Below are 25,424 nucleotides of genomic sequence, written 5' to 3'. Positions count from 1 at the left end.
TTATGGACCCAAGATTCGTCGTTCTTTACCGAGATTACTACATGTAGAGCTCAGGATACGCTCTGCGAGGTGACTGGCTCCGGACGCAAGGCTGATGTAGTCTTGGTGTCCAATAAAACATGTCCATGTGCGCCATGCAGCCTCGTTCTCAGTCCCCCCTGCACAGCAATCAAGGCAGATTCTACCCCACCTTCTTGATCTCACCTCTCCTCTTGCTGTGGGTTTAGAGCCAACAGGCGTATCTGGCTAGGCGAAAAGCCGCACGAATAATGGTGGTGCTGCAACGTGACTGTGCAAGCTGCTGCTTACCACGCTTAAAGGCAGGGCTATGGATGTACCGTTCAAGCCAGATCTCCAGCTTCCAAAATTCCTCACAGGCTTGCCCTTCCCAGATCAGCCGGTAATGTCCTAAGGCCCCAGGGGATTTACTAGATCCAGATGGTCACCAATCCCGAGCCTATCGTCTGCGCCGAGGACATCGCCCTATCCTCACTGTTCCACAGCATACCGGTCGCACCAACCCGTAACAGCGCCAACAGCCTACCTACGCCCAGAAAACAATACACCTTGCCCTTTGACACAGAGCGCAGGCTCGTTGGGGCTTTAGCTTTCCTGGCCCATAGTAAAGACGACGTGGACCATATCCCCGCCGTATGTTTGGAAGAAGACGCCGGGTCGGGGTTGAAGGTAATAGTTGCCGTCAACAACGCCCGCTATGCCGATGGTGAGGGTGCGCTTCTGCGCATTGAGCGGGGGTTTGAGAGGATATTCGCGGTTCTGGAGGGTGGATTTACTGCAGGTGGTGAGTGCCCTAGACGCGATTCAAGCACCCGGCCTCTTTTTCTGTTCTTCAGGGCTGACTGACGGGTAGGGTCATACCCACAAGAGAACCTCGAGGCGCAGATCCTCAAAGAGATAGTCGCCATGTGCTCTCTGCGCATCCTTTGTCGGTTACGACTGGCGTCGTCGAGAAAGAAGGCTTCTTTTCAGGATACGCTTCGGCACGCTGTGCTGGCTGTGAAGAATATGCGCCGGCAAAAGCTCGCTGAAAGGGACTTGGTCAAGGCGAAGGAGAAGTTCGAAGTAAGGGCAAAGGAAGTAAACAAGCTCATTGACTCGTGGTCTCGATATCAAGTCATCGTGAACGTGGTTAGGATTGTGGAAGGCGTGCATCAGCTGCAGCAGATTGTTCAGCTCCCGGCGTTGATTCGCATGATACCCAATCAGGCTATGAGCCCAACTGCAAGAGAGAGCTTGCTGAATATCGTTGGCAAAGTCTCCAGATACCACGAGGCTGCAAGGCTTTTGTACCGCACTGCGAAGAAATTCCCGCTTGCTCGGACGATGAAGACGGTGCCTGTTCGCCTTCCCAGGGAGGCATTCGGAATGCCCTCGGGCTTACTCGACAAATACGCGCCGGACCTGTTATCTAAACTTGCAGAGGCCAGCCCTAAACGCAAAGGCAAGGCCCAAGGCCAGCCAGCCGAACTCATGACAGAAATCTGCACAGCCCTAAGCATCCCCCAACAAGGCGCCATGGAGCAGTATTCCAAGCAGGTAATGAAGACCCTAAAAGAAGGCAAATTCCACGCCGAGGTCCAGCTAGTCGCCTACTGCGAGCTGGAAAGGCCAGCAATATATCCGCGCGTAATCTGCTCTAGCAAAGACGCCTGCTTCCTTTGCAACATGTTTCTCCACGAGTATGGCAAGATATATACACCGCAAACCCATGGCCGACTATATCCGGGATGGAAGCTGCCGTGGGTACCGCAGCTTGCAGAAGTAGAACGGCGCTTTGGTCAAGCTATCGGCGACTATTCTAGGCAGAGCTGTGCGAGCCTCCTAGCAACGAGGAAGAGGGTGGCTCTTCCGTGTCCGAATGAGAGTACGCTGTTCACACTCCCGTTATCAAGCACCACGGTAGCCATAGAGTCGGAGTCTGTTGTCTCGGAGGCTTCGGAGACTAGGACCAAGCCCACTCCCATGGCTACACCTGCAGAATCTGCCCATGAGTACGGCGAGCGAAGCAGCGTCCATCTATCTCCAAGCCCATCCCCCGCCCAGTCTAGTGACCATACCGACAAAAGCACCTTAGTCGACGGACCGGGTGTATACAATGATATAACAACAACAGAGGAACACTGCCCAGAGCCACACAAAGCACCAGCGTATCATACCATGGCCCAAAACCTCGAGGTAACCGGAGATCTAGCCCCAGGTACATCATCGGACGTATACAGGGCCGGCCCGCTGCAGATTGAAATCGAGCATGCTACAGGCGTCCGTCACATTACATACCGACTACAGTGGCTGGGCGTCGAGGAAGCCATGCCAATCCAAGCCCATGCCCAAGGGAATGGCTCGATTCCGACTTCAACTCCCTTGGTAGACGCGGAGAACCTTGGCCCCGGCTCTGCGGGCACAGTTAGCTTTTCTGGACAGAACTCGTTATATGTTACCGCGAAAGGAGCTGTGCTGAGGATCAACTGGACGGCAGATCGTCTCGAAAGATCTTAATGGGTCAATAGGGTATTCTATCATCCATAACCCACAGGGTGCTGGTAGTATAACGTACCTAAGGGTCCTTCTCCACGAGCAGGGCCAGGCTAAGCCGGTACCTACCATCCCAGAGGAACAACAACCACGCCACGGAAGAATGGATGAGCAGCGCGGAGCAGGCCGGTGATAAGATACCCCTCTCCCCTCTCCCCATTACCTGCATCAGATACGGCCTCAAGCTGCATGCACATGGCACCCTACCTATCTCCCGAACCCAACCCAAACAGGTACGGACATATCTTCCCTATGCATACTCCAGGATCAGGAACTGTAAGCAGGGGTCTGATGCTGACACTGACAGTGGCGCTTGCAAGCAACCCTGCAAGTCATGCGCACCATAGGCGGGTCGGGACGGACGAACCAGGACCGCTTGGGGCTGGATGGATGGGAATGATCCGGGACTGCCCGGATCGGCTTGTGCAGGTTCAGGCCCGACGTGGCAGTGTCAGCTCAGGCGGACTTTAATCTTTCGAAGCCCGCGTATATAAGCTGGAATCGTCATCGCGAACGCAGCTATGATTCAAACGCCCATGAAGCCTTGTTAGTGACATTGTACTTGTAACAATGAACTCCACCGGTGCTTCTGCGCTCGGAACCCTCGGCCTGAATACATCCACATTCCCACTCGCCAACATACCCTCCATCTTATACGAATGGGCCGCAATCCTCCCGCTGGCCATCTACCTCGCCAACCCCGAGCAAACGCACCAGCTAGTTGGAAAAGCCTCTCTGTCCAAGCACATCCGGACCGCGCCTTTCCCCAAATGAGGTGTTCTCACGCACATCGCGCAGCTACTCCAGGAGGGACCAGACTTCCTGGATCGCGTGAGCTCGATCGGCGGGCTGAGGCATGAGGTATGGGATGCCAACTGGGGGAGTGTATTCCCCTGTGCGAACGGCTCCGCAAGTCGGGTTATTGCGGCGGTGGCGCTGCGCAAGTCGAAGACGATCATCATCCCGGAATCTCTTCTTCCAACGGTACCATCAGGGCCAGCCAGCGTTAAAGAGGCCGCGAGCAGAAGCGTACCCCAGCCTGCTAGCAGCCCGAATCTGGGTTCCGCCGCTATCAGACCCTCCATGTCTTGCAGTTCAACCGAGTGACAAGCGCAGGTCCGAGCAGTAGCACGCGGAACTCCAAGGAGGCCGTGAATTTTCTCTTCGAGGTGATTTTATTCCTCGTTCTAGCCGCCGCCGGGTTTCTCCCGCGTTAACAGACCTGCGCGGGGTCGTCTCGCGATATGCAGAGCTATGGGGGGAGCAAACGCCGCGGTGCTCGTTGTCCTCGCCTTGTACTGGCGACTCCTCGGAGGGTTGCCTACGGTTCAAAGGAGCCATGATAATCAATCAGTCTGCCCATGATGCAAGCTGTGGAGTTAAGGGTCCTTGTTATCGTCTTTGCTGGGACGCGTCGTCCTACCAGGAGATTGGGGCGCGGGCCAGTGTGAGGATAGACAGGCATGCGGCGAAGGGGAGCCTGGCTACAAGGTTACTGTGCTGCAAGCGACCGGACAATGGCCATCTTGCATTTATGGGCGCACGGCCAAGGAGGACGACCGGACACTGGGATCAATGTGTGCTTGCACCGGAGGTATTGTGCTGTGGCGCAGAGACTAGACTGTGATTCTTACTGGATTGACACATGTGTAAGTAACTACATCTTGGTTCCGCGTGCACTTTCAGGGCTAACTGTCCATGGCGTTAGGCATCCCAGAAGACCACATCCTCCGCAGGGCCGCAATAATGTCAATCAATGGCATATTCCAGGGCAGCAAGGCCTGCCTGGTCTGCGATAGGGACGTCATGTCAATCGATATCGCGGCCCTGCAGGACAATACCCTCGCCAAATCCAGCCGGATCATGCTGCAGGAATCCATCCTCGCCACTATCCTTTTCTGCGATTGGAACGTCCGCGCGTGGACATTCCTCGAGTCCATGCAGGGCCGCGCAAAGATCTTTTTCCTCTGCAAGCACAACAACATCTTCTCGCTACGGGAGATCCTCGAGGCCGTCATGCGTGATGGTCAACTCGATATAGGCGTTGCCTTCCTATCGGCTCCGCACTTACTGCCTGCGTCGGTACCCAAGGAACCCTTCGAAGAAGTGGATCGTGTAAAGGAGGACGAGAGCCTTTCTGGCGAGTCCTCAGACCTTGATGATCGCGACCATCCGGACTATAACAAAAAGCTCGTAGAGGCAGCTGCCTGTCTTCGGTACCGGCCTGCCTCTCGTAATGGAGACGCCTTTGTCATCTGGACAATCCTCGCCGGCACGCCCACTCTGAGCTCCGCCGAGCACTTTTGGAAAGCCAGGGAAGGATCCCTCCTGTCAACGGCATTTCCCATGTCCGGGGCCTCTCGTGTCAACGCCAGGGGACTGAGCTGGGCACCCTCCGATCCAACGTCAAGCCCAGTGCCCGACTTGTTCAATCCGCATAGTCGCGCCCATCCCGAAGCGGAGATGATGGACGCCCACAAAGGCGAGATCAAAGACGTTGGGCTCTCGGCTTCGTGGGACGTCTTCCAGTTCGAGTGGCCTGCCCAAGGAGCTGAAGCAGTGGGCGAAGACACAGCATCAGTAAAGAAACTCGGTGAAGCTGTGAGTCGTCAACTGCATCGCACTAGGCGCAAACTAGCTCTACTGCGCCCTCTCATGCAAGATTTCTCTCGCACGAAAGGATTCCGTATCGAGCTCAGGAGTAAGTCAGTCCTTCCATTCGTTGCTGTCTGCGAGTTTGTTGCGGAGGATGGCGGGTGGAGATGGCTCGGGGTTCGAGGGCTGGATTTGAACTATCTTATGCATAGATTCAGCCCGGAGCATGTGCTGTTGGTTTAGTGTGAGTGCATATTTGGTCTCTGGGAGTGCCAGAACCAGATACTAACTATCCATGTCATCAGCTCGTCCAGGCCTTCCCTAAGCCATTGCTGGGATGATCTGCAGGTTACACTGGACTGGACTGACGTGGCTGGAACAAAGAAAGAAGCCCTTAGTGCTTATGTCTTCCTTTGGAGGAAATGCAGCATACCTAGGGTACACTTACATGTTCCTCCCCTTCCCCCGGGCCTCCTCCCTTTTCTCCTCCCATCTCTCATCTCCAAATGCTGCTCTTCCTTGCAACCGCCCTTCTGGGATGGACCTTGTACAGCCTCCTCTGCCTTCTCGCCAACGTCCGCCGCGCCCAGAACATCGGCATCCCATACCACATTGTCCCCGCGAGTCCCGTCAATCCCCTCTGGATCCTGTTGGAGCCCGTGATCTTTTTCTTTTTGGATCTCCTTCCCTTTCGATTCGGTCGCATCCATCACTATGCCCGCCGGACGTGGCAGTTCGCCGACAAGGCCCAGTCGCATCTTCGCCTGGGGGATGCCTGGGCGATTGCCACGCCCGCAGAAGTGTTTGTCTACATCTGCGACGCCGACGCCATCCTCGATATCATTGCCCGTCGCGCTGACTTTGTTCGCCCAATCGAGCTCTACAGTACGACGCTGCCTTGTCTGTATTTAGGTCGAGCTAACATGACCTGACTAGCACTGCTGAATGTGTTTGGCCCTAATATCTCGACGGTTAGTTGCCTTCCTCACCTGGTGCCCTCTTACCCACCTGGTGCTCTAACATCATCCAGACAGAAGGCGCCGACTGGCAGCGGCACCGTAAGATCGTCGCCGCCCCCTTCAACGAGAGCCTCAACAGCTTTGTCTGGCGCGAAGCCCTCAACCAGGCCCAAGGCATGCTGGCCACGAGGACGACCGGGCCCTTCGGAGAGCTAGGAGAAGACACGCGCACGCTGGCCCTGAATGTCCTTGCCGCGACCGGGTTTAAGCGCTCCACGCCTTTCCAGACCAGCCGGGCGGCGCATTCCCAGGACCCACGCTCCTACTCTGAATCGCTCAAGACCGTCATGCTGAATACGTTTGTCATCATGCTGATCCCCCCTGCAATCCTCAAGCTCCCGTTCCTTCCGCGCTGGTGTCAACGTGCCGGGCAGGCAGTCGAGGACTTTAAACAGCATATGCTGGATATGTTCAATACGGAGAAGACCCTGCTTGAGCAGGGCAAGCCAGGCACCGGCACGCTCATGTCGTCCTTTGTGCGCGAGTCCGCCGCGCCCAATGCAAAGAGCACAAGCACAAGCCCAAGCCCAAAGACCGTGCTCACCCTGGACGAGATCCTAGGCAATATCTACGTCGTGAATTTCGCCGGCCATGACACAACAGCCGGGACACTCACATACACCCTCTTCCTGCTCGCCGCATACCCCGACATCCAGCAGTGGGTCGCGGAGGAGATCCGCACCGTCTTTCCAGATCCTAACCCAGACACCTGGGACTACAAGGAGGCGTATCCCCGACTGAAGCGCTGCCTGGCGCTAGTGGTGAGCCCTGGGCATCCCATCCCATCCCATATCTTCTTCAAAAAAAACCAGCTAACAGACACAAGCTCGAAACCGTCCGCCTCTACCCCCCCATCCTCGCCCTCCCCAAATCCGTCGCATCGCCAACAGGAACAACCCTCCGCCTCCCCGAGAGCCGCCGCACCCTCACCCTCCCCCACAAGACCATCGTCCTCCCCAGCCTCCTCGCCGCCCAAATGCACCCGAAATACTGGCCCGACGAGCCCAACACCTGGAACCCGCGCCGGTGGATCAAAACCGCACACGAACACGAAGCCAACCACAAGGACGCAGACGCAGCACAATCCCAACCCGCGACCTCGCCCCTCGCGCACCATCTCGCGCATGAAGAACTCATGGACCCGCGCGCAGGCTCCTACCTCCCGTGGTCGGCAGGCGCGCAAGTCTGCGCGGGGCGCAAGTTCGCACAGGTGGAGATCGTGGCCGTCGTGGCGGCGCTGTTCCGCGGACACCGACTGCGGCCTGTGCTCGAGGAGGGGGAGGGGGAGGACATTGAGCGCGCGCAGAAGAGGCTGTTGCGGACGACGCAGGATAGCTATCAGTTGCTTGTGATGCAGATGCGGGATGCGGATGGGACGCGGTTTGTTTGGGAGCGGACGGGGAGCGGGGAATGAAAGATTCCAAGGCAAGGTATTCCCAACCTTTCATAATGAGTGTGCCGTGGACAGAATATTATATATAAATATGGATGGGTGTTAAAAGGAATCTTCATTTAGGGCTCGGCTAAATACACCCGGGCCGTGCTTTCACCTGCACTGACCCTGAGTCTCCCATACTGTTGAATTTCCATACGAACCCTAGGACTGCTGGGAATACCGGGGGCGTACCGGTATCTAGGTACATCCCGGGGCCATGCAAAGTGAAAGCTCCATTATCACCTTCAGAGCACCAATGATTTCGAGCCTGGTAGCCCCTGTAAACAGTGGATAGGCAACCCTACCCTCACCAAGGCCAATCTCAGAGAAAAAAAAATAGTAGCCCAAGCCCAAGTCCCATACAGAAATGGAGCGGAGCGGACCTTGCTTGCTAGTTCTCATCCTCCCGACTTAGGGTAGGACACCACCTACCCTGTACGCCTACGCCTACGCCTAACCTTGGAATGTACCATAGTCCAGGTAAGGTAAAGGCCCTGCATCCCCGGGCAAGGGAGGATCTTGCCCCGTCCTACCAGTTTACTGCCAATCCGCTACGTAAATCCTAACACAGGAACCGTTGGCTGCGCGAATGAATGATATCCCCAGAGCCCTTTACTCCCGTCGACCCTAGGTCCTGCTGACTTCCACTTCCAGTTGCATCCCATGCATTACCAGTGCCCTTGCCCTGTCCCGTCCCGTCCCGTCATTGGGCTGGAGGAGATAACAAGTGTTATTTAGGGGGTGGAAAAGCCTGGTATGGTAGGTAGTCTATTGCTGGTTTCCTATTGTTGATTGTTTTCTCCCTGGTGCCCCGGTGGGTGTAAGAGTTCCAATGGATCTTTCCTACCTAGAGAGACCCCGACTCGGTCAGGATCCAGGCCAGGCTGATAGAGTAGTAGAAAGGTACAGGAGCGCAGATGCGTACGATGGCAGGAGATCGAAGCGATAGACCCGAGTAGGGGGCTTCTTTTTACTGAAGGCTGTAGAGTAGAGTGGTCGCGTTTGACATGGTGGCTGATTGGCTCACTCGCTATAGTATTTCGAGGCTGAAATGCAGACAATCAACCTCTCCGGGTTTTATAGGGTACGGAACAGGGGCTCAAATTTGGACAGGCACCGGGGCAGTATCCCCACGACTCCGCGACATGTAGGTCCTGGCCTACTGATTCATCCAGGGTTGATCGCTAGTCAACAGGCTGAACATCAACGGATATAGCTGAGATTCAGTATCTCTTCTCTAACGATGAACCAGCCGAGATATCGCGAACCGTAACAACAGAAACAGCATTGCTGTCAACAGTAAAACTGTGTCGCCCGCACAAAAAAGCCCCTCAACACGATCGATACAAGAAAGCCTAAACACGCTCCTCCACGACCGTAACCGCAGACTCCACATCCGATGCGCGCACCTCCCTCTCGCAATAGATCCCCGGACCAAGGATAAACGCCTCATTCGACGCAGCCGACGCGCGGCGATGAGTCGACGTCAGTTGTTCCCGGCTATTATTTGCATCGCGCGATGACGCGGAGTGCGACTGCGTATCGACCTGCGAGACCGTAGTGGCAGTCTTAAGGGTATCCGGACCGTACGCGCTGCGCACGGTCCCGTCGAGCGTCGACAGGGCAAAGGACAGATCATGGATACCGCGAGGGCGTCGGAACGAGCGTTTCGGTTTCGGCGTGGTTGTCGAGGCGGAGTTGCCGCGGCTGGAGGCGAGGCCGAACCAGGTGCGGAAGAGAGGGCCGAGGGTGGCCAGGTTGCCGGCGATTATGCCGAGGCTGAGCTCGATGTAGGCCCAGGTGAGCATGTCGACGGCGGCGTCTGAGAGAGGAGAGTCAGTAAGGGGCAAGCTGGCGATGTGGTGATGTATCACTAGGGGTGGAACACACATAGGGCATCGGACTCGGCGTATCCATCCATGTATGGTATGCGGACGATGATAGCGACCGTGGCCCTGGGCTAGGTTAGCAAGGTCTGATTGTTCCTAGAGAGGCATACGAGACGGTTAGGCACAAGATGCTCAGCACCGCGATCTTGGTTGCTTTGGGCATCTGAAGACCCCAGACTATCATGACTGGTAGGATGATTCCCAGGCTGATATCGATGATGAGCAAGTTCCCCGTCGCCACGTAGGCTATGATCTTGTTTTGCGTGTCGGTGATGCAGGTTCCTGTGAAACGCGGGTCCATGGTCATTTGGTTCCAGGTGTACGAGATCGGCTGGCACCGCACGAGGTCTGCGATGATAACATACAAGCCTTGTATGACAGTGTATCCGAGTAGCATCCAGAGCAGTCGGATCTGGGATGGCTTGACCGTAAGTCGCATCAAGAACATGCAGACCGAGATCTTGCAGATGACTGTCGCAACCCCGTAGCCAAGCTGGGCGATCCACATGTACTTCTCAAGTCAGCTCAGCAGGGAGTGTAGATACTCAAAGAGGCGGATGACCATACCTTGACCGCGACAGCTATTCTCTCGAAGTTGGTGCCGAATCCGATTCTGCGGCCAAGGCCGTAGTAGCTGCCTCCGATGACGCACGCTACGTGCAGGATGTAGAATCCCTATAGTCATCGTCGAATGTTAGCTGTCGATATCCCATGGATAAGAACGCAAGAGGATACGCACAAATGCCAGGATCATAAGTCCATCATCCCAGCCGAGTGCTTTCATAACCCTTCCGCGCATGTAGGCTCGCAGTATCAGGGTCAACAAGACCACTGGGATGAAAGTGATCACAACGACTCGAAGCTGCACTGATCGATCGTCGTTGTCGGCCATGTTGGCTGCGGTATGCTTCATCGTTGTTCTTGAGGGGAGCCGGTATAATATAGGACTAGGATACCATAAGGCTAGGATCGCAAAGTACTAAAAGTCCCCTTGTCCATTGAAACAGTACCGACGGTGTGGTAACCAGTGCGGTGGGAGCGGCACAGCCGTTGTATATTAGTATCATACGCTGGTTTGACAGCGCCATGTGTCGGATCAGCCCAAGCCAACTCGGCGTGATAGGGAATGTGATAGGCAGCCATGGCAGGCATATAACTGGATATGTCAATGAGGGATCGGAAACGAGTCAAACTAAGGCGACGGCCCAGGTCCGGGTTAAAGTCTCCAGCCATCGTTCTTGGGAAACATCATTGCAGCGTCATTTCTCGCATCATGGGGTGGTGTGAGGGTAGGCAGATGGTCCACCGCAATCCGTCATAACTGATAGCGTCAATTCGAATGTGATTTCCAGGAAAAGGCTGGGCAATCATTGGAGTCTGAGATATATCACCCGAGGCAAAAGAGATGGATCATATTCGAGTGCGCAAGAGGCGGTCCGCTAACGGCGCTGAGGGTTGAAATATGACTCGTCTTCTGCAGTGCTCGAAGGTGTCGGTGACACTTGACACCAGCATGGAAATGAACTTTCCGCCAGGTACATATGTCATCGGCCGAGCCTCAATAGTCGCATATAGCGGGGTGATTTGTCGATTTGACAAAGAACTGAAGGATTGGCCCAAGCGCCGGGGGTGATTTCAGGGGGGCGGCGCTGCAGGCCTGGACCYYRACCACTATCAGTCATTGATCCCCGCTAGACGTTAAAAAAGTACCTAATTCCTCCTCGCCAGCGGAATATTCCGCTCGATGCATATCTCGCCAAGTGTAGGGCGCCGGAACATTGGACGAATTGGTAGGGCGTGTTCGACGGTCAGGTCAAAGGCTTAACGGCCGTATCTCAAGTTGGCTTCTCAACATGCGATCGTCTAGAACCATGCTCAACCTTGATATGAGAGTAATCTGAGGTGTCGGTGGTCCCTCATCCAACGCCGACAACCCAGACAGCAAGGGATGGTCTATTCCCAGTTGTTCAGCGGTGTCCGGCATGCACACCAAAAGCCGTAAGATCTTCGCCCTGCCACGGAGTGCTCTCAATGATCTTGCTCTAGATTCTCACTCGGAGGTGCTCACTCAGTAGTGTCAATGGGAATGGGGTAGTTTGGAAGGTCAGAAGACTCTTGTCAACTCTTTCCTCCCGACATCAACTACCAACTCCTGATTCACCCATCAAACCTAAAGACTCTGGGTCTGGACGGGCGATTAGCCATGCCGGTTGGAGGAAGGTATACGTTGTCTCCGTTACCCCACGCTTATAACCCCCAACCCCAGACTAACATTGTGCCGGTACACAGATCCCGATGGCAGTGTTACCTCGACGCAACGGGACGGCCTGCAGAACAACGGTACAACAGTGGCTTCAGCACAGCAGACATCTCTTGAATGCTACCCCAGATCGTACCTGATCATGCGCCTTGACAATCGTGATGGATTCTCCAGGGGAAAATTGGCCGATCTCCTCGTTTCTCGCCGTACCAGAAATCGTCGACTCGTGCGCCTGGCGATGATTATGCCCAAGTCCGACGGAATCGATTTATATTGGCAAGTACGGACACCAGGGTTCTAGAGAACGCGTGGAAAACGACTTGAGGTCTCACGGATCGTGTCCTTCTCGTTTGCTGTCATACTTCGGAACATTTTCAGCGTCCGGGAGGGAAAAATGGACAGGGTCAGGACGAATGCCAGAAGCAGCGAAGAGTGGCAGCTGGCTAGCATAGTACAAGACTCTGTGTCTATTAGGCAACCGCTGAGACAACCCCTTTGTTCAATCTGATTGTTGGGAGACAACATCTGGTTCTGCCTCATTGTTTTCAAGTGACACGATCCTGGATCCACATACCGATAACCCTAAAAAGGAGCATCGACCAAAGCGCATCCTACATCGGCCTATTTCACTGGAGGAGCGTCAGCACCCGGACCTGATTGCTCTGCAACCCTTCAAGAAGATGGGATCGGCCGCAAGGGATGCCGAATTAGGGCTACCGGAACTGTGCCAGGTGCAACCCCATGCAGCCCATTCACAATCACCATGCGGAGTGTGTGCTTGGACGACGTGCCCAATGATGCTTGGTCACCTGTGCCAGATGCAGGCTGGGGGCATCCTTGTTGGAGCGCTCCCTTTGGTTCCTGACCAGCGCCCGAATACGCCGAGTCTCGAGCCAGCATTTATAGGTGATAACCCACCCCGTTCGCGCGAGCGTTCTCCAGGCAAAGGAGCAGGGCATGCAAGTCAACATGAGCAGTGCTGACATCAAGGATTTGCTCGTCGTGGACAACCGCTTGACGGCGTCATCTCAACCCTCCACTCAGCAACAACCCGAGTCGGTTCTGCAATCGGCCAGAAAGTCCCTCAAAAGCGTGGCATGGTGCTTTGCGTTGGCGTCAGGAATTATCCTCTATGGATATGACCTTGTCATCGTCGGAAATGCCCCCTCGATGCCTGAATTCCAGTAAGTCCACTCCAAGACCCCCAGTCCATCCACTTACACCGTCTAGAAAAGACTTCGGGCGCCGCCTAGACGGCAAACTCATCATCCCAGCCCTCTGGCTCTCCCTGTGGAACGTCGCGAACCCGATCGGTGGCATACTGGGCTCCCTTGCAGGAGGGTACATCCAGGACCGCGCAGGGCGGCGGCGATCACTCACCATCGCGAGCATCGTGTCAGCCATCGGGGCCGCCGTGGCCTACGTCGCCAATCTGCCAAGCGACATCAACACCCGTCGATCTGTGTTCCTCATCGCAATCATCGTCCAGGGTTTCGCAGTCAACCAGGCAACGTGTACCGTCCAGACCTACATCTCCGAAGTCCTTGGCCCTGTCCTCCGCGGTCCAGCCCTAGGCCTCTTCCCCAGCTTCATGCTGCTGGGCCAGCTGGTAGGCAGTATCATCGTGTACTTCATGTCCCGCAGGCCAGGACCAACCGGGTACAAGCTCTGCTTTGCATCGCAGTGGCCGTTTTCCGCCCTCCCGCTCGCAGTCTCGTTCCTCATGCCCGAGAGCCCAACGTACCTACTCCGGAAGAACCGCCCTGACGACGCCCGCAAACACCAGAATCGACTCTCCTCGTCCGTCAACGACACAGCCGCAATCCTACAACACGCCCGACTCTCCATCGAGCTCGAAAACAAACCCAACAGAGGCAGAGCCTCGGCCCCAACATACGCCGACTGCTTCAAGGCCCCGCACCGCCGCCGAACAACGATCGTCCTATTCGGCGGCCTCGTCTCCATCCTCTTCGGCTTATCCCTCCTTTCAAAAGGCAGCTATTTCATGCAGGTCGTCGGCATGGACGCCCACACCAGCCTGGTCTTCCTGCAGGTCAGTGTTGGTCTCGGCCTGCTCGCTAACGCCGGGAGCACGCTCACGGTCGCGAGATTCGGACGCCGCACTCTCACCCTCTCCGGCCTTATCATCTGCATCATCCTCTGGACGGGCGTGGGAATCGCGGGCTGCTTCGAGGGCCCTGTTACAGTCTGGTGAGCTACCCATAGTAACCGTACCCAAGACAGCCCCTTCCCCCTAAGCTTTTCTGATGTCGACAGGTACACCCAAACAAGCATCCTCCTCCTCATCTCCCTAACGGGACTCACCGTCTGGCCCGCCTCATACGCCTTCGGCGCAGAAGCATCCTCGCTGCACCTGCGCGCCAAGTCGCAGGGTCTCAGCTGGGTAGTGCACTGTCTCTCGAACGGGGCTCTGGGGATTGTGCTGCCGTATATCTTCAACGAGGACGAGGGTGCACTCGGCGCGAAGACGGGGTTCGTCTACACGGGGTTTTGTGCTGGTGCGCTTGTGGTGGCGTGGAGGATTGTGCCTGAGATGAAGGATTTGACGGCGTTGGAGATTGATTGTTTGTTTGAGGGGGGAGTTGAGGGGAGTGTTAGTGGTGGTGGTTGGAAGGAAGAGGCGGGCGGGGTTGGCGATGGGCTGGAGAGGGGAGGAGAGGGAACCCTGAAGGGATACGGTACGCGTGAAAGCGTAGAATGAGCCCTGCCGGCCTTCTTGAGCAGTTGTGCTGTATAAATCCGGGATTGTGGCTGAGGATGAGTAAAGGTTACTTTGGCATTTTCGTTTCTAACGGCCCGGGAGACTACGAAGACAATCAGATAGACATGCAGTAGAATGTTCATTGATGCAAATAGAGCTTTTGTCTACACACCCGTAGGTAGCAGTCAACGCTGCCGCGTTTTCATCTTTCGTCTAGGTAGGATAGCAAAGAGTAGATGGTAGCTAATAGGTTTTTCGATGATCCAGGATAAACGGAACCGGGTCGAGTCCCCTGGGCATACGTGGCAGATGCTCTTAAGTTGTTGGGTAAGAAAACGGTGTATCGATCTTTCTTCCAGCCTTTCGCAGAGCAAGCCGGGAAGTCAAGCGGAGAAGCTGAAGGTAAGTCGGGCGAGAACAGTGTGTAGTACATATCGTCACCGTCACACAAAATCGTAGGTACAAGTAGTGTGACAGCGACTCAGAACAGACGCAAAAGCAGAGTCAACGGATACATCCCATCACGCCACTACTTCCACTGTCGCAGCGTCTTTCTCCCCGAGCGCCTTCTTCGCCTCCTTCCCCTTCCTAAACACGCGCTCATCATTCGGATCAAACCCGCCATTCCCCCAAAGCGCCCACTCTTCCGTCTCGCGCATATAATCCTCAGGCCGGAATGGCGTGCCCTCTGCCTTCTCCTTCTCCAGCAGCTTAAAGAAGCGCGGGTAATCGATACGCGAGTGCCACTTGCCGTTCACGCGGAACCGCTCCGACGCAATGAGCACGCAGCAGCTGTGCGCGTGCTCGGCGGCGATGCCGTAGTCCAGCCCGCGGCGGAGGAGCTCCTCGTTGAGCTGCACGACAAAGGCGGCAATCTCCTCGTAGAAGGGGACGTTTTGCATGGTGAGGCCGGCGCCCGCGCTTGTGCTCGTGCCGCAGTACGTGACGCCCTTGATCTCGATGAAGCAGGGGAGCGCCTTTTCGACGAGGTTCGCGTACCCGACGACCTCGTCGTCGATGTTGAAGCCCTTTACGAGCGTGAGGCGGAAGACGGTGCGCTGGATGTGGCGCTTTTCGCGGAGGATGTCGAGGCAGCGCTGGAAGCGCTCCCAGAAGTCGCGGTGCAGGGGGCGGTCGATTTTGCGCAGGCTGTCGCGGTTGCTGGCGTCGATGGAGACGTACAGCTGTGTTACGCGGTGGAGGTTTTGGAGTTGGTCCGGGTGTTGGGCGTTGCAGACGAGGAAGCTGGAGATGTGTTCGGAGTGGAGGAGGTCGAGAAAGCGGTTGATGTGCGGGTAGAAGATTGGTTCGCCGACGAGACTGAGGGCGCAGTGGCGAATGCGCATTGCTTCGGCGAAGCGCTCGGCGCGGACGCCGGGGACGCCGCGCATCATCTTGATCTTTTTGTAGTGACCTTCTTTGACGCCGTTGAAGATTAGGTCGGGCGAGTCGACTTTCCAGCGCCAGGTGGTGCCAACGGGATTCGTGCCATGTCGCCAGCAGAAGACACATTTGTTACTGCAGGATAGAGACGGAGTCGCTTCCATGCACAGGTGCGATCGGATTCCGTAGAACGAAAACTTGTAGCATGATCCTCGTCCGCGAAGGGCAGATTTGGTCCAGCGACAGATCTTGACGCCAGAGTGGGAACCGACAATCGTGTATCCTTGCTTCGTGAGAGAGGCATATGTGGGAGATGTCTTGGGTACCATTTCCTTTTCAGTCGGCTGATAGTCGCGAGAAGATAGTCCAGAGGTGGTGAAGTCAACCGGGATAGGTGAGCCCGCAACTTGGCCGTCGGCGCCCATCTTGATGTCCTCCAAGTCTACCACAGCCTGCGGCTTTCTACGAGCCTTTGACTTTGAGTCAGACTCTTCGTCGTCAGATAGCTCTTCGTCGCTCTCAAGCGGGTCACCGCTGCCAGGAACACCCTCGCCCAAGCCACCGTTCTTCACGATGTCGCCGAGGATATCCTGGAGTCCGCCAGACCATTCTCTCAGAGAAGCCTCAGCGTCGCTCTTCACGTCACCAAAGCCAAGAGGGTATGCTCGCTTCTTGTTGGTAAGCTTAGCCATCCACCTGTCAAGCTCTTTAGCCTGCGAGCAGAATCCTTCCTCTTCAGTCGGCCATCCTTCCTTGTCTCCAAATCCAAAAACAGCGTATCCAGCGAGAGTCGACAATGATCCCGTGTCAATGCGGAAGTCATGGTGAGTCTCGTCGAGGTGACCGAGGAAGGTGTCCAAGATAGTGTCGATGTTGTAGCTGGGAATAAGGAAGCAGTAGACATAGCGTGTGCCGGGCGAGGTCGAAGGGGGCTTAGGTGCCGTGGTAAAATAGTCCTCGTAGTCAACTTCAGCCAAATCGTAGATCTGAGGGGGCAGAAGTCCGCGCTCGCGGTTCTCCGGGTCGGCCTGGCTCTGCGCGGCCGCCCGCAAATCCTCCAGCAGTACTTTGGCGTATCTCTCGGTGCTTCCAGTCAACGACGCCCAGAAGATGATAGGCTGAATGTGTGTCACAGACTGCTCTTCCTCGCCGGATCTCGAGCCTGACCGTTTCCCAGCAGACTTCAGCGGCTTCCTACCAGTCACTCTCTTCGGCCCGTTGGCCGGTTTCGGCGAAACGCGGCCACTGTTCGGCACGCCAGAGTCCTGCTTCTCGGAGATGACAGGTTCAACGGACTTGGTACTTTTTTCTGGAGACGAACTGCGCGGTGAGGGTGGGACGGAGGATGCGGTAGCGGTCTTAGATCGAGCTTGGAGCACGCGACGGAGACGGACGATAACGAGGACGCTGACGAGCGCAACGAGGAGTGGTAGGCGGAACGAATGCCAGAGGGTCAGAAGACCTAATAAAAGAATCAGTCAGTCTATAGCCTGGGCACCGGAGTCAAAGGACGAACCCACCTTCGGCAGCGGTAGATTCGGCCATATTGAACGGGGAAGAGTTGGATGTCGCCCCTCTTGAAGCGGGGTGAACTTGTCGCAAATCGGGGAGATCCCTAAGTAGGAGGCGGATCTAGACTAGATCGAGCATTGCAGGCAGTGTATCTGAAGCCCACAGAGACAAGGAATAGCACGAGGGCGAATACTGTTGAACCAGCGTGGAAGTTGGATGAATTTGGATGAATAATTCGGGGAATTTTTGTGGTTCAACAATGAAAGGATCGACACCTGAGTCTCCAGGTGTCCATCGCTCTTCTCTAGAAGAAATATAGAATCATCATGGAGATGTCAATGCCATTGTTGAACAAACAATCAAAGTAGCTCTATACTACCCCTGACAGTAAAAAGCAATTACAGTCGGTATCAAAATTGACAGTATTGCCTGCCGCCATCAACCGCCGTATCCTCAAGCGAATAGAATATGGCCAACAAGGAAAAATTGATTATTCTGTACGACTCTAGATCTTGCTTCTAGTGATGCAGAACAGGGGTGTAATCGATGTAAGCATACTGTCTCTCCCTTCCATCGTCTCTACTCATCGTCTCTATTCATCGCCTATCAAGCACCGCTATCACTCCCATCCAACAACGCCCTCTCCCTCATCATCCGAAAAGCCCCCAATATCACCCTCCCCATCCCCGCAAACGACTTATACTTCCCCGTCAAATCCTCCTCGCCCTCCCGAACCTCCTCCTCAGTAACCCACTTGAAATCCCTGTGCTCCGCGGGGTCCAGGCTAACCATCTCCTCCCATCGCCTTTCCAGCGCAGGAGCAACACCCCCATTAGCCAACGTATCAGCCGGGACTCCATTCCCATCCCCTTCTCCATCCCTGGTAGAAACAGCAGGCTTCGCCTCATGCACCTCCACAATAAACGTGAACTTAACAACGAGGTCCGCCCGGTCCGGCCGCTGCCTCACCCACTCCTCCTTCCCCGCGAGCTCGACGAACCGCGACACATGCAGGCCGCTTTCTTCGAGAACCTCGCGCGCAACGCCATCTAGGATGTTCGCATCGTCCGGGTCGATAGAGCCGCCCGGGCCTTCCCATTGGCCGCCGTAGGAGTCTTCGTAGGAGCGTTGGAGGAGGAGGATGCGGAGGAGTGTTTTCGCGTCCTCTCTTTCTTCCTGGTTTTCTGGTGTGCAAGGGACAGTGCGTGAGAAGATGAGAGCGCCGCCTACGAAGTGTGCGTATTGGTCGTTGATGGCGCGGAATTGGGGCAATGGGACGGCGAAGGGTGCGAGGTGCGGGGCAAGTGTGTAGTTGGGTTGGGAGGGCATTTTGAGATACTTTGCAGCCCAGATTGAAGGTGAGCGTTTGGGGGGTTTTTTCTTCAAGGGGCGCTCTTTATGGCATTTGTTGATTCTGCCTGCGTTGGTGGGAGTGACTCACGGATGTCAGCCATACGAGGTTTTGCGTTCCACGGCATCTATTCAACACGGCTGCCCCATAGTCTGACTCTCTATATGCGAGGCATATCTGCCGATGGAGTGAAAAGGGCAGGTTGATCTAGTAACTTATGGCTTGTGGCTTGATTCGAATTAGGTACACAATACATGCCTAGCCTCAGTCCTACCTAGGTTTATGGATGATTAATGCTGTCAGATATATATTATGTACCTTGGACTCGTTATATACACCCAATACCCTCACACTTCTCGCTAAGCAGGAATGATAAGCCTTGACCTTCGATTGCTAGTTCGAGGCTATCCTACCCTCGTGGAATAAGGAACCCCGCGAAGAACTGTCCAACTCGTTTGTAGTCATCAACCGCAATGACCGAAGAAACATCTAGTCATCAATGAGCAAAAGCATTGCAAAAGACGAACGTTAGAGCACTCACATTGATCAGGCCGGACTATCACAATAGCCCCAACCTCCGGATTAATTTCAAGATGTTCATAAAGATGGCCGTGTACCTTGTTGTAGCTCTCGTCGTCGAAGAAGATTTTATGAAGGTCTAAGGTAGTTAGCGTTTCTGATAGTCGAACAATGATTTCAGCAACTAACCTTTGATCTGGTTTTCGCCGGTAACGGGGTAAAAAGCCGGGGGTATCTGGTCGAGCTCGATATCGTGACGCGGTCCGTAGCCCACAAGAATCGGCTCGATGAGGCTATCGCAATCGCCGTCTTGCAGTCGGAATGTCCGTAACGGGCTCTCGTCCGAGGCAAGATATGCACCGACCTGGCCTTGGTCAGTAAACACTCAATTTATGGGGAAGTATGCTAGCTTACCGCATCCAGCCGAGCCCTATTCCGAGAAATGCTGATATCCCCAGGAAAAACCATGACCCTCCATCTGCCATCACTATTAAGCGCACTGGCAAGCTGAACAGGCTTCGAGTCGCAATACCGAACGACCTGCGAGCTCGGAAGCCTCATCCCAACAACGACATTCGTCGCTAGGGAATCCGATAATCCCAGATCATTCGTAATGGCAGACTCATCATACTTCGCCGTCAACCCAGCGGTATACTTTCCCGCCTTCACGAATCCCTCCTGGAACTCAGCGGGCGACGCATTTCCCTTCGTCGAAAAGAGCTTCGAGAAGTACCGATCAAAGTTAATCAAGTCGATGGCGACCTTCTCACGCTCGAGAACATATGTCTCCAACAGTGACGCCGGCGCCAGGCCTCTCAGTACATGCGCCAGTTTCCAGCCAATGTTGTATCCATCTTGCAAACTGACATTCATGCCCTGCCCAGCCTTAGGCGAGTGCGTGTGGCACGCATCCCCTCCAAGGAAGATGCGGAAATCCTTGTGGAAGAAGTCCGCGTGTCGCTGGCCGATAGCGTACGCAGACCACCAAACCGTCTCCGTGAACTCGATCTCATACTGGCCGAGGATGTTCTTGGCAGCCTGCTGCAAGTCTCCCAGCTTGACGTCCTTCGGCTTCGTACCAGGCGGCAGCTCAATATAGAACCGCGTCAGGTTCCGGTTCTCGCCTTCGCGCGGGATAATGAGCAGACTGCCTGCTTTGGAGCGGATGGAGGCTTTCTTGCGGATGTCGGGGAAGTCAGTGCGTGGGATCATGTCCATTACGCCCCAGACTGCGTCCGAGCTGTCTCCGATCATGGCGTACCCGAGTGCTTTTCGGACGGTGCTATGTGCTCCGTCGCAGCCCTGATCCATATTAGTTGGTGAAGCAACACTGTCGATGTCAAGGTTAAAAACATACCAGAACGTACCGCGCCTCGAAGACCTGAACCTCCCCATCCTTCTCCGCAGTAACCTTCACCGGATACTCCTCCTCCGCATCTCCCAATTCCACACCCTCCACATCCCACCCATACTCAATCTGCTGACCATTGAACTTCCGCATAGCCTCAATAAACAGCCCGTTGATCCGCGCCTGGTTCAGAATAACATGCGGACAGTGCGACAGCCCGGGCTGCACATCCGCCGCTCTCCCCGTCCGCGAAATACTACCACGTTCTGCACCCGATCCGCTGGGAGGACTCTCGTCGGCCCAAAACACCACCTCGAGCACATGGTACGCTTCGCGCAGCAACTCCTCGCTCATCCCGAAGCTCTCGAAGATCTCGACCGTCCGGCATTGCACGCCATCTGCCTGGCCCATTGTCATGGGACCAGAGCGCCGCTCGAGGATCTTGCAGGGTATTCCGTAGCGCGCGAGCCATGTTGCGGCGCTGAGGCCTGCGGAGCCGCTGCCGCAGATTAGGACGTCTGTTTGGTGAGGAGACGGCATTTTGTGTGTTTCTATGTTTCAAGGTAAGTAGAGAATGAATGAGGGGAACTCATATAGTCACGAGCAAGGAATGTATGTAAGCTGTGTTGCATCGGGCGTCTTTATGGCTGCTCGGAGCGACTCCGGGATGCGTTCCGAAGACCCGGAATCAATCCCGGAGGCGATCCATACTAACGATCCCATGGATGCTTGGGCCTCGGTTGCTATGATTGCAGATGGACCATTAGGCTGGCCTGCATAATATGGGGTATGTATTCGACGTCAAAGTTGTGGCTGAATGTTTAAGCCACGGAACTTGCCTCGGCATGTCGTGGTTGATCTGGCTGTGCTTATAGCCTTACGGCAGCTTCATAAAATCAGGTGTCATTAAGCGTGTTCTAGATCGTTATATATGATGCCCATCAACCGCCTAGCGAAGAAGGCAAATCCATCAGGTATCTCTCCCGAACGCCAGCGCCGGTGCAAATAACGCCTTCATCACCACGAAGCGTGGGTGCAGGGCTGGGCCTGAGCCCGAGGGTATTTTACAAAAAGTACTCGCTGCGCCCTCCTCGAGTTTGCGGAACATGTCGTTGGTCGTCAGCAACAGCACTGAAGAGTTTGAATGTCGGTTTCAGGTCGTCGTTGATCTCGCACACGGACGCCAAGTTTCCACAGCGGTAGCAGTAGTTGGGTGCACTCCAAACGGTAACCACGTTGTTGTTCGCGAAGTGGTACTTGTACCCCTCGTTTACAAGCTGATGGGCTCGCGCAATGAGTGTTAGGTCGTTCACGTGGCAGAACTCGTCTGCTACCTTGTCACCGAATAGCCAGCCTGGATGGGTTTAGTATTTGGGACAAACTGGCAGTTACTGCTAACTTACCGGCTCCTCGAGGACTGACAGCCCAGGTCTCAACGTCATCTGGATCCGACCACACCAGGTCACAGAACGCACCCTCGTGTGGAATCTCTTGGGCTCTGGCCACCACCCGTACTTGGTCCAGAGTCCTGATTTCCGGGCTCAATCCTCCATGAACACACAGTACCCGACCATCGATAATAGCACCAAGGGTCATAAAGTCAAACACTTGGCAACAAGCCTTCCATACAGAGGCATTCCCGTACTTCTGCAAGCACTCTTCGTAGAAACCATAGACCTGTGTAATTTGTCGGGACTCGTGATTGCCGCGAACCAGCGTTACTCGGTCGGGGTACCTTCAAAGGTCAGTCATCGCCCATTTTATCGAGCACGGGTGACAAACTTGGCTTTTAGACACAGCAATAAAGTCAGGGTCTCCAAACTGAAATATCCGCGGTCCACATAATCGCCGAGGAACACAAAGTTGCGGTTGACAGCTATTTCCGTCGCCCCTGAACTTGAAGACCGTCCTCTTTTCCCAGCGTTCTCACCATCGTCTGCAGACGCTGGCTTTCCCAGCTTCTTCCGCAACTCGGGGTCTGTTATGGTAGTCGGCGGCTCGATGTCGTCCGATGTAATCACGGTAGAGGAAGTCTTCGGGGGTTCGGCGAGGGACGCGTCGGGCATCCCTCCGGAGACGCGAAATAACTCTAAGAGGTCGTAGAATTGGCCGTGGATATCTCCGCAGACTGTGACGGGGGTCGATACCGGCTGAATATTGGATTCTGAGTAGCGCACAACTGTCAGCTTTGGAAACACCCCGGCTAGGATTGAGACAGGATTGAGCGCAGCATACCTTCCATCATGAACTCTTTCACGATCTCACAGAGCTGCTTCATATGTGACTCTGAGAGGTATTTGCAGTCCTTGGCCGCTTCTAACCACTCGTCCGGTCCTGCATTGCGCTTCAGTTTCGCTGGCCCCGGCTGAGGGACCTTTGGGTCAGTCATTGCAGAAAATGATTAAATACAAAGAATGTGAGAAAAGACTGAAGTAATGCAGTGGTTTAAAGACAAGTAATGAGCTCAGATTCTTGGTGACCACAGATGCACACATAAACATGCTCGCTCCTTTCCCCGCAAGGGTGCTGGTTATCGCTGATTTGCAGTCACGTGCAGGATCATTTATTGCCTTCCGGTCAGCGGGGAATTCCATAGAGCTCATCTCCCATCCAAGGTCATCTGGAGACCTCAGCTTCACTACTTTGTGACCCGGTACCATTATTTTACTTTTTGGTTTGGGAACCAGCTCGCCTGGTGATACCCCTGTAGCCGGCCTTTGTTCGGCTGCTCGCCTTCGGCAACGCGCCTATCGGAGATTAGGTCGCAGTGACACTTCAATTTGAAGCATATTTATCATGACGCAAATCCTGTCGAAGTCGAGCGGCGGCGTCCTTCAGATTCCTGCATCTGCGACTCAGAAAAATGCACCCGCACCCAAGAAGGCGCCCAAGCCGGCAGCCCCGCGATTGAAGCTGCTCGTGCGGCGCCTGCCCCCAGGGTTAACACAGGAGGAGTTTGAGGCAGCGCTGGGCGAGGCATGGAAAGTCGGGGCGGGTAAAGTGAGCTGGTCTCAGTACAAGCCTGGAAAGATCTCAAAAGAGTGAGTGCTTCGTGTTTGCTGCTATAGAGGAGCTGCGGCTAACAGGGATGAACAACAGTCCCGCCAAACCCTCCCGGCCTTCTCGCGCATACCTCTACGTTGTTTCAAGCGAACACATTACCCCCCTCTCTGACAAAGTCCGGAGTACGTCCTTCCTGGATGCCCGCAACACCGCGAACGACCCTGTGCTCCTCGGCCCTCCGAACCTAGAATTCGCACCGTACGCCAAAATCCCCGGCAGCCGTGTTCGCAAAGATGCTCGACAGGGAACCATTGATCAAGAACCAGAGTTCATCCAATTTCTCGAGAGTCTTACGCAACCTATCACGAAACCTGCCGCCGAATCTACCGCCGAGGATGAAAATAAGAAGGAAGCTATAACAACTACGCCGCTGGTGCAGTACATCAAGGAGAAGAAGGCAAACAAGGCGAAGGAGGCGTCGAACAAATCGTCAAGGCAAAGGTCAGAAAGAGAGCCAAAGGCCGAGAAGATCCAATCGAAGAAGCTTCTCCAGCGGCCTGAGAAGGAAGTCTCGCCTGTTAGCGCTGAGAAGACGGAGAAGAGATCAAGAAACGACCGGAACGACAGGAATGACAAGGCTACGAAGGAGGCTGTGAAAGTGGCCAACAAGCAGGCTGCCAGTGTGTCATCGAAACAAGCCGCGAAGGCGTCTTCAGCACAGAACGCTCCCAAGGATACGACGACCGCACAGCCGGCGACTGAACGGAGGAGAGAGCGCGGGAATGCAGCTGCGGTGGGGAAGATACTGCAGCGGGACTTGGGACTGGCACCATCTAGCAACCGGCGACGTGGGGGACGTGGAACTTCTGGGGCTTCTGGAGAGAGCGAGCCTAGGCCAGAACCGGCCGCTGCTACGGAGGTCAAGAAGGAGACGCCCACCAGGTCACCAAAAGCAAGTCCAGCAGCCCAGGACGCAAAGGCGAAGCGGAGCAATACGCCTCAACCCAGCGAAACACCAACCTCTCAACGTTCCGAAACTAGCACGCCTGCCCAGCCTACATCTACGCCGCGGGGACCCAGAGGGCGAGGTAAACAGTCATCGGCCACCACGCCAACAACACCCACATCCACCGCTACCCAAGCATTCCTCAAGCACGCCAATCCGTCTCAGGGTGTGACTGAGCCGCTGCTTGAGACCGCCTTTTCGCCGTTCGGCAAAGTCGTCAAAGTGGAAATCGATAAGAAGAAGGGCTTTGGTTACGTTGACTTTGCGGAGCCTGAATCACTGCAGAAAGCTATCTCTGCCAGTCCCGTCACTGTCGCTCAAAGTCAGGTCGTTGTTCTCGAGAGGAAGGCGAACCCAGGGGCGGAGAAAGGGCGTGGAAAGGGTCGCGGCGAGCCTAAACCACCTAATCCGGCTGCGCCCGCGGAGGCCAATACCAACTCCAACCGTGGTGGCAAATCTAATGAAGGCAGTGGAGGCTCAGGCTCAGGAGGAGGAGGCGGCGGCGGCGGCGGCGGCGGCTCTTCAGATGGTCGTCGTGGACGGCGAAGTGGCCGGGGAAAGGGTGGTTCTAAGGCTAATGGAGGAAGCGGTGGTGGTGGTGGTGGCAGCAGCAATGCAAACGCAAACGCATCTGAAGGCAAGAATGCCGAAACGAAATGATGTATCTTACCTTATGATATGATAATGGATCAATGAGAATCTACGGTGCAAAATACAGCCTCTGCTTGTATTCCACGTGCCGCGCCGCCCTTGGCGTCTCGTGTTACCTGTTGGTCGCGATTCACGCGGAAGCCTGTATAGCAGCTGCCTGGCCCCTATCGACGCTTCA

General features: G+C 55.2%; 10 protein-coding genes across 10 annotated transcripts; 5 read left to right on the top strand and 5 right to left on the bottom strand.

Annotated features, from left to right (window-relative positions):
- Positions 1-438: 438 nt before the first annotated feature.
- Positions 439-2,517, top strand: DSM5745_08038 (nucleic acid/nucleotide deaminase domain-containing protein; the record flags this gene model as incomplete). Its single annotated transcript, XM_026750054.1, has 2 exons — positions 439-802; positions 872-2,517. 2 exons carry the CDS (start codon positions 439-441, stop codon positions 2,515-2,517), a joined length of 2,010 nt encoding a protein of 669 aa, XP_026601058.1.
- A 1,842-nt stretch (positions 2,518-4,359) lies between these two features.
- Positions 4,360-5,391, top strand: DSM5745_08037 (HET domain protein; the record flags this gene model as incomplete). The annotated part of the gene is made up of 1 exon (XM_026750053.1): positions 4,360-5,391. The coding sequence occupies one exon, from the start codon at positions 4,360-4,362 to the stop codon at positions 5,389-5,391; it is 1,032 nt and encodes a 343-aa protein (XP_026601057.1).
- Positions 5,392-5,654: 263 nt separating this feature from the next.
- On the top strand, positions 5,655-7,581 carry DSM5745_08036 (cytochrome P450; the record flags this gene model as incomplete). Its single annotated transcript, XM_026750052.1, has 4 exons — positions 5,655-6,033; positions 6,085-6,119; positions 6,179-6,928; positions 6,994-7,581. 4 exons carry the CDS (start codon positions 5,655-5,657, stop codon positions 7,579-7,581), a joined length of 1,752 nt encoding a protein of 583 aa, XP_026601056.1.
- Positions 7,582-8,957: 1,376 nt separating this feature from the next.
- Positions 8,958-10,404, bottom strand: DSM5745_08035 (putative integral membrane protein; the record flags this gene model as incomplete). Its single annotated transcript, XM_026750051.1, has 5 exons — positions 8,958-9,424; positions 9,493-9,557; positions 9,602-10,002; positions 10,059-10,166; positions 10,231-10,404. 5 exons carry the CDS (start codon positions 10,402-10,404, stop codon positions 8,958-8,960), a joined length of 1,215 nt encoding a protein of 404 aa, XP_026601055.1.
- A 2,316-nt stretch (positions 10,405-12,720) lies between these two features.
- DSM5745_08034 (putative MFS alpha-glucoside transporter) lies at positions 12,721-14,473 on the top strand (the record flags this gene model as incomplete). The annotated part of the gene is made up of 3 exons (XM_026750050.1): positions 12,721-12,935; positions 12,982-13,962; positions 14,029-14,473. The coding sequence occupies 3 exons, from the start codon at positions 12,721-12,723 to the stop codon at positions 14,471-14,473; spliced, it is 1,641 nt and encodes a 546-aa protein (XP_026601054.1).
- A 521-nt stretch (positions 14,474-14,994) lies between these two features.
- Positions 14,995-17,401, bottom strand: DSM5745_08033 (flavodoxin and radical SAM domain protein; the record flags this gene model as incomplete). The annotated part of the gene is made up of 2 exons (XM_026750049.1): positions 14,995-17,318; positions 17,377-17,401. The coding sequence occupies 2 exons, from the start codon at positions 17,399-17,401 to the stop codon at positions 14,995-14,997; spliced, it is 2,349 nt and encodes a 782-aa protein (XP_026601053.1).
- Positions 17,402-17,974: 573 nt separating this feature from the next.
- Positions 17,975-18,697, bottom strand: DSM5745_08032 (NUDIX hydrolase; the record flags this gene model as incomplete). The annotated part of the gene is made up of 1 exon (XM_026750048.1): positions 17,975-18,697. The coding sequence occupies one exon, from the start codon at positions 18,695-18,697 to the stop codon at positions 17,975-17,977; it is 723 nt and encodes a 240-aa protein (XP_026601052.1).
- A 431-nt stretch (positions 18,698-19,128) lies between these two features.
- DSM5745_08031 (putative phenol 2-monooxygenase) lies at positions 19,129-21,126 on the bottom strand (the record flags this gene model as incomplete). The annotated part of the gene is made up of 5 exons (XM_026750047.1): positions 19,129-19,208; positions 19,261-19,377; positions 19,428-19,602; positions 19,653-20,540; positions 20,596-21,126. 5 exons carry the CDS (start codon positions 21,124-21,126, stop codon positions 19,129-19,131), a joined length of 1,791 nt encoding a protein of 596 aa, XP_026601051.1.
- Positions 21,127-21,650: 524 nt separating this feature from the next.
- sitA (TOR signaling pathway phosphatase SitA) lies at positions 21,651-22,975 on the bottom strand (the record flags this gene model as incomplete). Its single annotated transcript, XM_026750046.1, has 4 exons — positions 21,651-21,940; positions 21,990-22,321; positions 22,369-22,750; positions 22,822-22,975. 4 exons carry the CDS (start codon positions 22,973-22,975, stop codon positions 21,651-21,653), a joined length of 1,158 nt encoding a protein of 385 aa, XP_026601050.1.
- Positions 22,976-23,382: 407 nt separating this feature from the next.
- Positions 23,383-25,255, top strand: DSM5745_08029 (putative nonsense-mediated mRNA decay protein Upf3; the record flags this gene model as incomplete). The annotated part of the gene is made up of 2 exons (XM_026750045.1): positions 23,383-23,627; positions 23,686-25,255. The coding sequence occupies 2 exons, from the start codon at positions 23,383-23,385 to the stop codon at positions 25,253-25,255; spliced, it is 1,815 nt and encodes a 604-aa protein (XP_026601049.1).
- Positions 25,256-25,424: the final 169 nt, after the last annotated feature.

The sequence above is a fragment of the Aspergillus mulundensis genome (assembly GCF_003369625.1).
Source record: "Aspergillus mulundensis strain DSM 5745 chromosome Unknown scaffold_9, whole genome shotgun sequence".
Taxonomy (NCBI): domain Eukaryota; kingdom Fungi; phylum Ascomycota; class Eurotiomycetes; order Eurotiales; family Aspergillaceae; genus Aspergillus; species Aspergillus mulundensis.
Note: the sequence above shows the minus strand (reverse complement) of the source record. Positions and strands in the feature narration are given on the sequence as shown.